At 45.1% G+C, this 14,297-nt stretch overlaps 1 protein-coding gene across 1 annotated transcript in view; it reads right to left on the reverse strand.

The window, feature by feature from the left end:
* Window positions 1-1,650: 1,650 nt before the first annotated feature.
* Window positions 1,651-14,297, reverse strand: part of Npl (N-acetylneuraminate pyruvate lyase) — a 47,328-nt gene continuing 34,681 nt past the window's right edge. Inside the window, exons 8-12 of the mRNA XM_021167052.3 lie at window positions 12,086-12,234; window positions 11,926-11,972; window positions 9,205-9,289; window positions 5,900-5,939; window positions 1,651-2,200 (exon numbers count right to left, since the gene is read on the reverse strand). Coding sequence (XP_021022711.1) covers window positions 2,022-2,200; window positions 5,900-5,939; window positions 9,205-9,289; window positions 11,926-11,972; window positions 12,086-12,234 — 500 coding nt within the window. The 3' untranslated portion in view covers window positions 1,651-2,021. The remainder of the gene's footprint in view (window positions 2,201-5,899; window positions 5,940-9,204; window positions 9,290-11,925; window positions 11,973-12,085; window positions 12,235-14,297) is intronic.

Genomic DNA, 14,297 nt, shown 5'->3' on the forward strand with positions numbered 1-14,297 from the left:
TTTTGTTTTTTTGTTTGTTTGGTTGGTTTTGGTTTTTTCGAGACAGGGTTTCTCTGTGTAGCCCTGGCTGTCCTGGAACTCACTCTGTAGACCAGACTGGCCTCAAACTCAGAAATCTGCCTGCCTTTGCCTCCCAAGTGCTAGGATTAAAGGCGTGTGCCACCATGCTGGGCTTGTTTTGTTTTTTAGTTAAGTCTAATTGAGACTTTGGTGAGATAGTGACTTCTTTACTTCTTTGCCGAAGCAGAGAAGTTCATTTTGTCAAAGATCAGGATTCAGAGGGCCATGGCAAGATTCCATCTTGAGAAGGAAGTAGGACTGAGCAGCCCTAGGGCCTGATTCAAGGGATGCTCCCAAGAGCTAGAGCCTCTGGTCAAGCTGCCAGGCTTGCAGAGGACAACAGCTGCAGGAGGTAGGACGCAAAGACCAGATGTGGACAGATGAAGCTCAGGGGACACTGGCTCTGGTAGTAAAGGCTACCCAAGGTGGTAGGGCCCACTCCTTGTGGCCAGCAGCTGAGCAGGTGACTCAGAGCAACCTTGCAGTAAGAGCCCTGAGCCTGAGGTCAGCCAGCTGAGACTCCAATCCTCGAAAAGGGCAAAGATCATGGATGTTGAAATAAGAATTCTTGAATGTCTGACTTCCCTAACTACCCCCCTCCAGCAGGGTTAATGCTGAGCTGGGTTTGCAAGCAGAGGCTCTTCCTTCTGTACAGATCTCAGGCCTGTGCTTAGTTCCCAGAAGACCCCCCTCCCCCTCCCCCTCCCCCCCTGGCTAGACAGGATGGGTTGGGGTTGTATAAACTGGGGAGTCTCTAGAGTGTGAGGAAAACCTGCTCAGCCCACAGACTGCAAGGCTTAGTGTGGCCAGAAGAGGCTCCTGGTGTGCAGAGGGAAGTTCCTAAAAGGAAGACATCTGACTCAGCACCAGTCCAGGAGACGCCACTGTCAATGAATCCCTCTCAATTTGGCAGTGTCCTATTTTAGAGGATCTAGAAAGACTCGACTCCAATACTGTCTTTTTTTTTTTTTTTTTTGGGTTTTGGAGACAGGGTTTCTCTGTATAGCTCTGGCTGTTCTGGAACTCACTCTGTAGACCAGGCTGGCCTCAAACTAAGAAATCGACCTGCCCCAGCCTCCCGAGTGCTGGGATTAAAGGTGTGCACCATCACACTCGGCCAATACTGTCTTAATTACTTTACTTTGCTGTGACAAAATACCATGACCGGAACAACTTCTACAGGAAAAATATTTACTTGGGCTATGGTTAGTTAAGAGTCCCTGATGGCCGGGTAAAAGCGTGGCAGGCAGCAGCAACAGCTGAGAGCTCACAGCCTGACCCACAAGCAGGTTTCAGGAGCTCAAGCCAGGCCTGGTGACTCACTGTCTCTTCCTGTTGTCTGTGGATCCAAATGTAGAAATGTCAGCTCTTTCTCCAGTCCCATGTCTGCCTGGATGCGACCATGATTCCTGCCATGACAATAATGGGCTAAATCTCTGAACTGTAAGCCAATCTCAACTAAATGCTTTTCTTTGTAAGAGTTGCTGTGGTCACAGTGTCTCGTCGCAGCAATAAAACCCTAACTAAGACAATACTCAAATTATAAAACTTAAAACAAGATTAAGACAATAAGTGAGCCGGGCGTGGTGGTGCTCCCAAAAGACAGGTGAAATTTATTCAGCAATAATATAACTAATACAGCAATTAATATAGTAATATGAATTATATTAATTAATGTAATTAATTAATAATTGTAATTACTATTACAATTTTCACTTGGTTCCATTGCATCTGTATAAGTAGAGATTTCTCTATAATAATTTTACAAAATGAATGACTTAGGGCTTGTGACTCCTTTATAACAAAAAAGTTTAGGTTCATAATCCGTATTTCTTGATTAGTGTGGAATTCTACCTGCTAAAAGAAAGATGGGTTCAAATTCACCTAAAAAAGTCCCTGAGAAAAGAATGTACTATTGAAGATAGATAAGTCTAAGCTTATGTACCCAGACTTATCAGGCACTAGCTAAAGGCTTCCCCATCCTTTACACTAGGGGAAGAAAGGAAATCCAGGCTTTTTAGCTTGGCTTCAGCCTTAGCAGTAAACTCCTGGGTGGCTTTCTGCAGAGGAAGCCGGGGTGGGCCCATTGGAATCCCAGAGACCAGCGTCATGATGGCTTTGGTTTGCGACACTCCAAAACCTAGATGGGAAAAACAAAGGGTGAGATGTAGCTGGTACTGCCCACTTCCCCACAAACATCCCAAAGAAGAGGTTATGTGTAAGGATCTACTACAAGACCTGGTAAACCTAAAAGGTGAGAACACTCGTAGTTAGGTTTGCCTGAGCTGGGCATGGTGTCCTCACCAGTAATCCCAGCACTTGGGAGGCAGAGATAGGTGAACCAGAGCTTAAGGTAAGTCTGGGCTACATGAGACCCTGTCCCACACATACAGAGTAGAATAGGGATCCCTCCTTTCAAGGCTTTTAAGAGATGGACCAGCATTTAGAAGCATCCCCTATTCTTTCAGAAGACACCAGTTTGGTTCCCAGCAAGCACCAATGTAGCCAATGTAGAGTGGCTTGAAACCCTTTGTAATTCCAGCTTCAGGGGATTCAATTCCCTCTTCTGGCCTCTGTGGGTACTGTACTTATATACAAATACCCATACTTCCACCACCCCCACCCCGGCCCCAACACACAGCTAAAAATGAGATAGCATCTGTGGTAGAGTGCTTATTTAGTATATAAGAGTCCCTGAGTTCAAGTCTCTGCTTTACCCTAAATAAATAAATAAACAAACAAACAAGCAAAATAGAACAACACAAAGAGCCAAGGCTGGAGCATACAATATAGCTTAGCAGGTAATGGCAGAGCTGCCAAGGTACCCAAGTTCAATCCCAAGGACCCACATGATGGAAGGAGAGAACTGATTCCCTCAAACTGGCCTCTGACATCCACATGTGGGCTATGGTACACATACTAACTCAATTAAATAAATAAATCTGTAATGGGATCTGATGCCCTCTTCTGGTGTGTCTGAAGATAGCAACAGAGTATTCACATTAAAAAAAAAAAACCCAACAAAACAAAACAAAACAAAACTCCCAATTACATAATTTCCTTCTTAATGTTAATTTTTATTTATTTTATTTTATTTTATTTTTTTAAGAATGTATTTCAAGACCAGCCTGGTCTATATACAGAGTGAGTTCCAGGACAGGCAGGGCTACACAGAGAAACCCTGTGTTGAAAAAAAATTTACTTATGTGTGTGTGCATGGCACATGTGTAAGGGTGGGTGCACTCATAGATCAATAAAGGGTGTTGGATTCATTGGAGCTATTGTGGGCAGCTCTACAAGGGTGCTAGAATTTGAACTTTGGTCCTTTGATAGAGTGTAAAACATTCTTTTTTTTTTTTTTTTTAAGAATTCCATGTTGTTGCTGGGATTTGAACTCAGGACTTTTGGAAGAGCAGTCAGTGCACTTAACTGCTGAGCCTTCTCTCTAGTCCATGTAAAACATTCTTAACCAGTGAGCCATTATATCAGCCTTTTTATCTCCCCCATCACCTATTTTCCAAAATTCTCATTTTATTCTATGTGTATGGGTATTTTGTCTTCATATATATTTGTGAACCATATGAGTGCCTGGTGTCCACAGAGGCCAGAAGTGTGTCAGATCCCCTGGAACTGGAGTTATGACAGTTGTAAGCCACCTTGTGGGTGCTGAAAAATTGAACCTGGGCACTTTGAAAGAGCATCCAGTGTTCTTAACCACTGAGCCATCCCCTAAAGCCCTCTTAGAGATCAGGTTTTAGATCCCTGGCTGTCCTGAACCATGTAAGTCATGGTTGGGCTGGAACTTGTGGAAATCCCCTTATCATTCTTTTACAGGGCTGATATTAGTCATTTATTTATAGTTCATTTTATTATTTATTTGGACAGGCTCTATAGTCCAGCCTGGCCTTAAACTCCTTATGTAGCCAAGAATGGCCTTGAACGTCTGGTCCTCCAGCCTCCATTATCCCTTGCTGGGATTATAGACAAATACTACCACACCTCACTTTGCAGTTAATTTTCTACCTTAATGTACTTTAGAAACATAATTATTATATCAAAATCATAATCTTGTGAAAAGTATTGGTTAGAACAAAGGAACAATAGTGCTAATGAACAGAACCAGTGGCTCCCCACCATGACAATGTTACTAAACACAGAAAGCAAATGGAAATACTGTGTTGGAGGGACTGGAAAAGCTGGCTGAAATCTGGGAAGGAGACCAAGTAGACAATAGATGTTTGGGCAGAGCAGAGAGTTGCTACAAAGAACCAGCGAGGCTCTGAAAGGGAGGTGGGAAGTCTGCCAGGAACACACTGAGAACTTCTGGACTTGACCCATGCCCGGTGATCCCAAGGGCCCATCTGCAGCAGCAGAATCAATGGCAGCAGCTGTCATTGGCCACGCTGGAAGGAAGATATTCTGCAGAGGTTCCTCTCCTCAGACTCACTGTGTTTTCCCCTAATTTTCCTTTGTCATCCAAACCTCCAACTGTTTAAATATACTGGTGTTAATAAACTCATTTTCAATTTCAAATACTCTTGGGGGTAACTGTCAGTCATTCATAATTTAGTAAGATCTGCATTCAGATTGCCTGCCTCCAAGTACTTAGAATGAAATCAGTCAGAGTTTGGCAGCAGAATTTTAATGAGCAGAGGCAAATGCTCTGTGTGTGTGTGTGTGCTCACACCCATGCTGGAGAGCAACATGCTGGTTGGTGGAGAGAGACATTTGCAGGAGACTGACTGCCAAAGTTAACTCAGCCTATTATTTAGTTGGTGCTCAAGGTCAGAGTCATGACTCTGCCCACAGCTGAGCACAGTAGGTAAGCCAGGAGTGATGGGAAGCCATTTTTTACACCTGGTCAGCTTTGGGGACTCAGGAGTTGGCCTGGCCTAGCTGCTTTGAGAGGTACAGGTCATGGGTATTTAAGGTTAGAGTCCGTGGTGCCTGGGGGCCTGTGTGCCTTTCAGTTCTTTAGAAATGGAGGCAGCGAATCATTCAGGCTGCATCTGTATCTCTGTGTTCTCTAGAAATCAGTGAAGCATATAGAAACTTGACAGAACACTTAGTCTTGGACATAGAATCCTGCCTATATAGCTTGGAAACCTCACTGTATCCTGGTAAATATAATTGTATTCTTGGTAACTGCCATTATATCCTTCCTCTCCTTTTTTGTCTCTTTCTTCTTCCTTCCTTCCTTCCTTCCTCTCTCTCTCTCTCTCTCTCTCTCTCTCTCTCTCTCTCTCTCTCTCTCTCTCTCTCTCTCTCTCTCCTTTTTTCTTTCTTTCTGAAACAGGGTTTCTCTCTGTAGTCCTGGCTGTCCTTAAACTCACTCGGCTGACCTGGGTGGCCCTAAACTCAGAGATTCATTTGCCTCTCCCTCCCAGGTGCTAGGATTAAAGATATGTACCACCACCACCTGGCTATATTCTGTTTCTCATAAGGGTGTAGAATATCTGATTGTCCTTAGGCATGGTGGCGCACACCTTTAATCCCAGCACTGGGGAGGCAGAGGCAAGGGAATCCCTGCGTTCGAGGCCAGCCTGGCCTACAAAGTGAGTTCCAGGAGAGCCAGGACTACACAGAGAAACCCTGTCTCGCAAAACCAAAACAACAACAACAACAAACCAATTGCTTACAAAAAACAAAAACAACCCCCCCAAAAAACAAAACAAACCCCAAAACTTGTCACAGTCTCAGTCTTGCTGTGTGACTCCTGTGACCCACCCCCCATGGATGATATTCCCAGAGACCATAACCTGGTAACCCTGGCTCAGTAAGCAAGCACTGGCTGGTACTTTCATTCTGCAGCGAGGCAGACAGCAGGAAGGTCACTCACCTAGCTTGATCACATAGTTGATAAATCTCTGGATACGAAACTAGAATGGAAAAAAAAATCTGTGGTCAGCATCATCACACCGTGAAACCCATGTCTGTATTCAGAAGTCAGACCCGGGAAACTCTACCAAGGCCATCTGCCTTAGCTTTCTGTAGACCTCCAGAGTGGAAGAAAGAAGCTGGTGAGGCGGCTCAGTCTGCTCAGGCTAGGACAGGAGAAAACAGAGGTCCCGGAGTTCTCCTTTGATCTCCATATGTGCAAGTGCACATACATTTAACAGGTAAATAGGTAAAAGTCAAAAACATAAAACCATTGAGTTGTGTTTATAGGCAAGGTATCCTGACAATTTTTTTTTTTAAAAAAGATTTACTTATTTTATATGAGTACACTGTCACTGTCTTTAGACACATCAGAAGAGGGCTTCAGATCCTATTACAGATGGTTGTGAGCCACCATGTGGCTGAACTCAGGGCCTCTGGAAGAACAGCCACTGCTCTTAATTGCTGAGCCATCTCTCCAGCCCCCATAAGGTCTTTCTTTATCTAGAGTTTTACCATTAATGGATGCTTCTCTGAAAGTACCCTGCTGTGATCTCATTTAAATTTCTTTGTAGATAGTGAGTTCAATACACACCAACATCCCATCTTTACAGTCATTATGGGACTGTGTGAGCCTCTCTTGAGAAGGTTCCTAAACCCTTCTCTTTCTACAAACCTCCACGCTTAAATCCACATTAAACTTGTTTCCTAGGGAGTTCTAACATTACTTCACATTGGCTCCTCATGAAGTTCTTTTCTGTGGCAAAGTCAAGAATGTCTTTAGGGTTGGGGACGGAGCTTAGTTGGTAGGGGCACTCTCCTCTAACATGCAAGAAGCTCTGGGTTCCACTGGAGCACTGCTATATGATCAGGTATAGTGAGCCTGGCTTAGTGGGGTCTGTCTGTAATCCCAGAGGTAGCAGGATTCATAAGTTCCAGTTCTTTCTATTGTAAGAGTCTCAGCACGGTATGGTGACATGAACACTGGGCGAGGGAAGGGAGTGGGGGAGCTAAGGAAGGAGAAAGGCTTTCAGTTCGAGCTTATCCAGTAGGTAGCAAGATTCGAACTCAAAACAAAACCAGGGCTGGAGAGGTGTCTCATCAGGCAGAAAAAGTGCTGTGCATGCCTGACCACCTGAGTTTGGACCTTGGAGCCCACGTAAAAAACGTGAGGACTGACTCTGTGAAGTTGTTCTCTAACACGTGCACAAACACACACAGAAACGCCTCAAAGCCAGCCTTCTCTTGCACCATCTGATCACTTCCTGCCTGGTGGGTGTTTCCCACTCTGAACACACTTCTGGTGCACACCAGTGACCGCTCTTGACTCTGGGTTATCCTTCCCTCAGTTTAGGTTCTCAGCATCACACTTTGATATTTTTTGGTGATTTTTTTTTTTTCCGAGACAGAGTTTCTCTGTATAGCCCTGGTTGTCCTGGAACTCACTCTGTAGACCAGGCTGGCCTCGAACTCAGAAATCCACCTGCCTCTGCCTCCCAAGTGCTAGGATTAAAGGCGTGCGCCACCACGCCCGGCTCTTTTTTGGTGATTTAAGTGGAACGTCCTTAAGGGTGGGAACATACAGCTGTCATTTGCATCTGTTAGGGCTCAGGCCCTCAGTATGTCTAGAAATGAGTCCGAACCAGACTATAGAAGAATTTCTGGAGGTTAGATACAAGTCAGCACTTTTTTCTTTTTGATTTATTATGTATATTGCATTCTGCCTGCACATATATGCCTGTAGGCCAGAAGAGGGCACCAAATCCCATTACAGATGGTTGTGAGCCACCATGTGGTTGACTGGGAATTGAACTCACAACCTCTGGAAGAGCAGCCAGTGCTCTTAACCTCTCTCTGAGCCATCTCTCCAGCCAGTGAAATGGGCTTTCTAACCTGAAAAACTATGTATCCTTCTCATAGTCCCCATGGCTTGCCCATCCCATGATCCCTTGGTACTGTCTATTCTCGGCTCTCTTGTTCTTTCTATGCTGTCTCTTGCTATTTCCACTACCCTCCCCCCCCCCCACGTTCCTAGCCCCAGTCTGTTTGCTTTGCTCTTGTGAAAGTTATGGTTTAAGTTTTAATTATTGTGCCTATGAGATCCATGAAACAAAATGCCCCTAACCTGGAAGCCCCTGGCTAAGGACAGCTACTTCCTGAAATGATGGAGGCAATTGCTTATGGAAGATAACAAGCCATATGTTTTCAATACCCTAAAAGGGTTTGGTGGACTCAACTGCAGCAATGTACATGGTTACATATAGGCAAGAAGTATGTTGGTGAGAAACATCTCAGGATGTATGCTTGCTCCTGTATGTTGGTTAATGGGAAGATGGCATTATGGGATTGCCTCCTTAAGCCTCTGCAAAATATGACTCATTGCTATCTACTGGGAACCATGTGGACCTGGCCAGAATTCATCAAGCTGGTCAGTATTTAATTAAAGTTTGCTCTAAATTTGGCTCAAAATTGTGGCAATGTTCTTATTCCTCATAGGTGGGATTAACACTCTCTACTCTAACCCTTCCAGATCCTCTGTGCAGTTTCTCTTTCTTACCCACAAGAAAGACCTTCCCCGTAATGGGGACAGCTGTCATGTTGACAGTTTCTTTACTGTGCCCCTCACATACAACATTACTGGACAGCCTCAGACAGGAGAAGTGCCATCAGTTCCTAGCTAGCCTGGGTCAGAGTATGAGACCCTGACACCCCCCCCCCAAAAAAAAACCCCAATAATAACAAAAATTAAGGGTGGATGGGACTGGAAAGATGGTTCAATGGTTAAGGGCACTGGTTGCTCTTCCAGAGGACTGGGGTTCAATTCCCAAGATCCACATGGCAGCTCACAATTATCTGTAACTCCAGTTCTAGGAGACCCAACACACCACACCAACACCCCCTGCCCCGTGTCTGTGTGTGTGTGTGTGTGTGTGTGTATGTGTGTGCGCACGCGCGCGAAGGCAAAACACTTAAGGATGTCCTGAAGTTACTCTCACAGAAATCTATGACCATTGTTTTACAATCACAAAACACTGTGAAGATAGAATAAAAGTAAGATCCTTTGTAGGCGTAAGAGAAGACTGTCTCTTTCCTATCTGGGCATTGTATCCCCTTAGATATGGGGACAGGGAGGATGGGGTAGGGGCGGATTCCATTTAAACAAGAAAGATAAAAGAAAGATAGAGGGGAGAGGGACCTTCAAGCCTGCTGAGAAGGGACAAAGGACCCCCCAGAGAAAGAAGGCAGTGACTTATGTGACAGGTTTACCTGGTAACTAAGCGCTGAAGCCAAGTCCTTCTGTTCAAAAGCCTCCAACATCTGGTTTGTCTTTTTTCCCAGGTAGTTATAGGTACTGGCAAGACAACAACAACAACAAAATACCCCAAGATAAATAAATAACTCAGCAGGAAGGAGCCAAGCTCTCTATACTCATGTAATGTTTAAAAGGGAAAATTAGGGGTTGCAGAGTGGCTCAGTGGTAAGGCTACTCTAGCATATGTAAGGGACTAGGTTCAGTCACCCCCCATACCCCCACCACATAATCAAATTCTAGACCAACCAGCTTGGGCAACATAGTAAGAACCTGACCAAACATCAGGAGTTTAAGGCCATCCCAAGCTACATAGTGAGTGTGAGCCTAATTTGGGCTACATGAGATCTTGTCTTGAAGGGAAAAATCCATACAAACAAACACAAAGGAAAAAATACACTGAGGGTCCCCACTATTCTATTTGTAGGGTCAATTGATAAGGAAAACCAGTCTGTCTTCAGTTATGAGTTCTCTAGCAACACAAAGCAGGACCAGCAAGGTGGCAGAGAGATGTGTTATTTCTCCATCTGTGAAATGGGCGAATTCAAGTCAGATCAGATCACATTAAAGGCAGGTTTACTGGGAAACTGCTCTTGGGTGGGCGAGTTCACTGACCCCAAGGACCAGGGAAGTTGCTGTGAGGAAGGGGTGGGAGGTTAGGAGTGGAAGAGAGAAAGAGAGAGAGGATGCATAGAGAGAGGATAGAGGGAGGGAGAGAGGGAGAGGGTGAGGGTGAGGAAGAGAGAGAACAAAAGGTCTGGATAGGGAGGAGCCTTTGGGGGAAGGGCCACCCAGCCACTAGGCTGGAAAGTTCAGGACTGGGGGCAGGATATGCCAGGTAGGGACTGAGGAATGCTGGGAGAACCTGGAGGCCAACACAGAGAATCCCAGAGGGGATACAGTCTGAGAGTAAAAGTTGGAGGTGTGTTTTAGTCAGGAGAGACTGAGGCCAACAGCTGCCTAGGGCACACACACAGACTCAGAGGTAGGCAACTGGGGCTCAAATGTAGCACTGATTTAAATACTAAAAGTCATATGCTGCAGTGCATGGTTGATCTCAGCATTCGGGAGGGTGGCAGAAAAGGACCTCTCTGAGTCTGAGGCCAGCCTGTGTCTAGCAGGTTCTAGACATTTGAGAGGCAGAGCTGGAGGTTCAGGGGTTCAAGGTCATCTTCAGCTGTGTAGTGAGTTTGAGGTCAGCTTGGGCTACATCAGTGGATCAAGTCAATAGTGTTTATCAAAGACATGCATACCAAAACTCAGTGTGAAGAGTAGCTTAGAGTACCTGAGGAAATACACTTTCAGCTGGTACAGTTTACTGTACCTGCAACATACCCTAGTGAAGTTAGCAAGTATAGTGGGCACACTGACTGAATCTTGGTGGACCCTTGACTAAGTCAGATGGCACAAACAATACCCTGAAATGGGGAAGAGAAAGACATGCTGAAGAGACAGAGGTGAGCGTCTTCAGGAGACCCTTGGGGAAGGGTGGCTTGCTGTGGATGGTGAGAGCTTTGTAGTTTCTGGCTCTCTTGGGCTCTAGGGTCTGGCTGCATTTGTCTCAGTTACCTGGTTTGTCCGCATTTTATAATAACTTCCTTACTGTTTGTTTTAAAGGCAGGTTAGCTCGAATGGATTTCTGTCCATTTGTAACTAAGTTTCTAACAAACCAGCTTTGAGATACTGACCATCTTGTTCTACAGGCCCTGCTAAGCTGGAGTCCCCAGGCTTCTTTAGTGCATGCACTCACCTGCCTCACCTGATTACGGTGGAATGTAATTTCCAAGTTGGAGGAATGACAACTATGTCCTGAACAGATGCAAATGACAGGCGACTTCTATCAGGAAGGACTATCGTGGGACATAGCTTTCTTCTTTAAGATTTATTATTATTATTATCTGTGTGTATGTGTGTGCCTCATGGGTTTTGGGTTTATGTGCACCACGTGCAAGCAGGAAACTGCCAAGGTGAGAAGAAAGTGCCAGAGCCTGTAAATATAGTGAATTGCCATGTGGGTGCTGGGAACTGAACCCAGGTTCTCTGCGAGAGCAGGCAGCAATTGCTTGCTGTTATTGTCTCTCTCTCTCTCTCTCTCTCTCTCTCTCTCTCTCTCTCTCTCTCTCTCTCTCTCTTTGACAGAGTCTATCTATTAGCTAACTCAAAATCATGGCTATCCTCCTAGTTTGTTCCTCTGAATGCTGGTATTACAGGCATGGGTCGCCACACATGACCATACTGGAGTGTTTTTATTTGTTTTGCTGTCATTTTGAGATAGGGTCTGATGGTCAGACTCGATCCAAACTTTTTATGAGTTGAGGATGAGTTTGAAGTTCTAATCCTCCTTCTTCAACCTCTCAAGTGCTGGCTTATAGGTTTACATCAATATTCCAAGCCTCTCCCTCCCTCCTAAAGCTGGAGGATTTCCTTAGCATTGGAGAGGAAAACCATAGGGTGAGCAGAGGTGGGGAGAGAAGAAGAGGAGAGAAGGCCATTTCTTTCCAGTTAGGGTCCATCTTTCCATGACTGACTCTAACAAATGACTTCTCCTTACTCAGTGTCTCTTCAAAGAACACGCCTGTCATTACAGGGGACTTCTATCAGAAAGGACGAATATGCAAGAAGCCCATCTAACTCAGCGATGAGTGACTTTAAATTTGTAATCATTAGGTCAGACTTACCTGCCTACTGCTCCAGTGGCTCCCATGACCAGAGCACTCAACAGTTGCTGATGAAAAAGAGACAAAGAGATTCATGATTTTGAGAAAGAGAAGAGCCGCTCCATCACAAACAGCTGAATGGGTCGCTTGGAAGCTAGGACATGACCAAGGGGTAACTTACTTCGTCCACCCCAAAGAGCAAAGCAAACTGTCGCTGGTGATTTTGATCGACACACTGGCCGAAATCCAAGAGATCCGTGTCGGTGAACTTCAGTCCTTGGAAGGTGGGGATCTTATCCTGAATCCCGTCCAGCAGCTCCTCAGCGCGAACTTCAGAACAACACACACTTCAATAATCCACACAGCCACATCAAATACCATCCTGAGGTGGCCTTTTCACACATGACTAGATTCTAATGCACTCTGATGGCTGAGGCAAAGTGATTCTGGGGCCAGCCTAAGCTACATAGCTATACTGCTGGGCAGTGGTGGCACACACCTTTAATCCCAGCACTTGGGAGACAGAGGTAGGTGGATTTCTGAGTTTGAGACCAGTCTGGTCCACAGAGTGAGTTCCAGGACAGCTAGGGCTATACAGAAATAACCTGTCTCAAAACAACAACAACAAAAAAAGATGGCTCAGTGGTTAAGAGCACTGACTGTTCTTCCAAAGGTTCTGAGTTCAAATCTCAGCAACCACATGTTGGCTCACAACCATCTGTAATGAGATCTGATGCTCTCTTCTGGTGTGTCTAAAAACAGCTACAGTGTACTTACATATAATAAATAAATAAATAAATAAATCTTTAAAGTCAAACATAGATGGTGTACCCCTGTAATCCCACTGTAATCCCAACAGTAGTCAACAGGAAGAAGCAGACAGTTTCTGTGAGGTTGAGATCAGCCTGGTCTGAGTCATCCAGAATGGGATACATACTGAGACTATCTCAAACAAGCAAACAGACAGACAGACAGACAGAGGCAGGCAGACCTGTGAGTTTGAGGGTAGCCTGGTCTACATTGTGAGTTTTAGTATAGCTAGTGCTATGAAGAGAAATGGGATGGCTTTTTGTTTTCTTGGTTTTTTTCTTTTCTTTTTTTTTCTTTTCTTTTCTTTTCTTTTCTTTTCTTTTCTTTTCTTTTCTTTTCTTTTTTGAGATATAGTCAACTCTAACCTAGGGTGGTCTCTGTACACAGCTGTCCAGGGTAGCTTTGAACTTCTGGTCTTCCTGCTTTTACCTGAGTCTAGGTGTGCGCTACCATGCTTTGTCCACGTGGTACTTTGCACATCTGAGGTGAGCACTTGGTATTTTAAACTGATCTCCATCCCTAGGCCACCTTGTGTTCGAATGGTGACACCAGCCAGGCTTCTGGATGGGGCTCATTACAGGAAAACCAACCTGGTGACTAGAGGATGGGAGAGGAGCTAAAGGTTGAAATAATCATCAATGACCAATGACATAATCAATTACAGCTATATAATAAAGTCTTTACCCTTAAAAGAGGATCCAGAGAGCTTCTGGATTGGTGAACATATGGAAGTCCCTCTGCATCTAGAGAGGGCACCGAAGCTCCCGCATCCCCTCCTACATACCGCTACATACCGTATAGGTCTTAAATAGGTAAGAGGATTTCTTTGAGTCCATGAGCTGCCCTTGCAAATCATTCAAACTCAAGGATGGAGTTAGGAGAGCCCCACTCTGCCACAGGTCAGAGGAAAAGGCCATAACCTGGATCTGGCTGCCCAATGTGCAGGATCTGCTACTATCTCCAGGTAGTCAGTGATAGATGTGGACTCATAAGCTAAACACTTCACCTCCAATGGAGAACTAACGGGTGGCAGGGGAAAGTCCCTACACGCATTACAGTTTGGTGACCAGAGGTGAAGTCTTTCTGTTAGGTGGTAAGCATGAGCAAGTACTGAAGACCATTTCTTCCTCAGAGGGTTATAGCCTTGGGCTGAGAATCTCTCAGGAGTAAAGGAACAGCCGAACATGCATGAGGTCTTGGGCTTGGTCCCGAGCAATACATGGACACAGACACAGGGACACAAACATGCCTGCGCACGCACACACAGTTAAAGTACGTGTAGCTCAGAAGCAGAATATTTGTCCAGAATGCACACAACAAGAAAAAAACCTAGAGGAAAAGTCAGGGAGATAAGACACCTCCCCACAGGCGAGGCACTGGGACTACAGCAGGGAGAAGGTGCAGGCAGTTCCTGTCTGGTGCGACTTACTGTCTCCTACCTTCTAATAGAAGATGCAGAGGGTTTGGGATGCAGTTCAGTGGTAGACCACTTGCCTAGTATGAGTGACACCCTGGGTTCAAGCCCCATTATGGCAAAACTAACCAGTTAAATGAATATGGAGATACAAAGTGGCTGCTATATG

This window comes from Mus caroli, unplaced genomic scaffold (assembly GCF_978045245.1).
Source record: "Mus caroli unplaced genomic scaffold, Mus_caroli_1 scaffold_1, whole genome shotgun sequence".
NCBI classification, from domain to species: domain Eukaryota; kingdom Metazoa; phylum Chordata; class Mammalia; order Rodentia; family Muridae; genus Mus; species Mus caroli.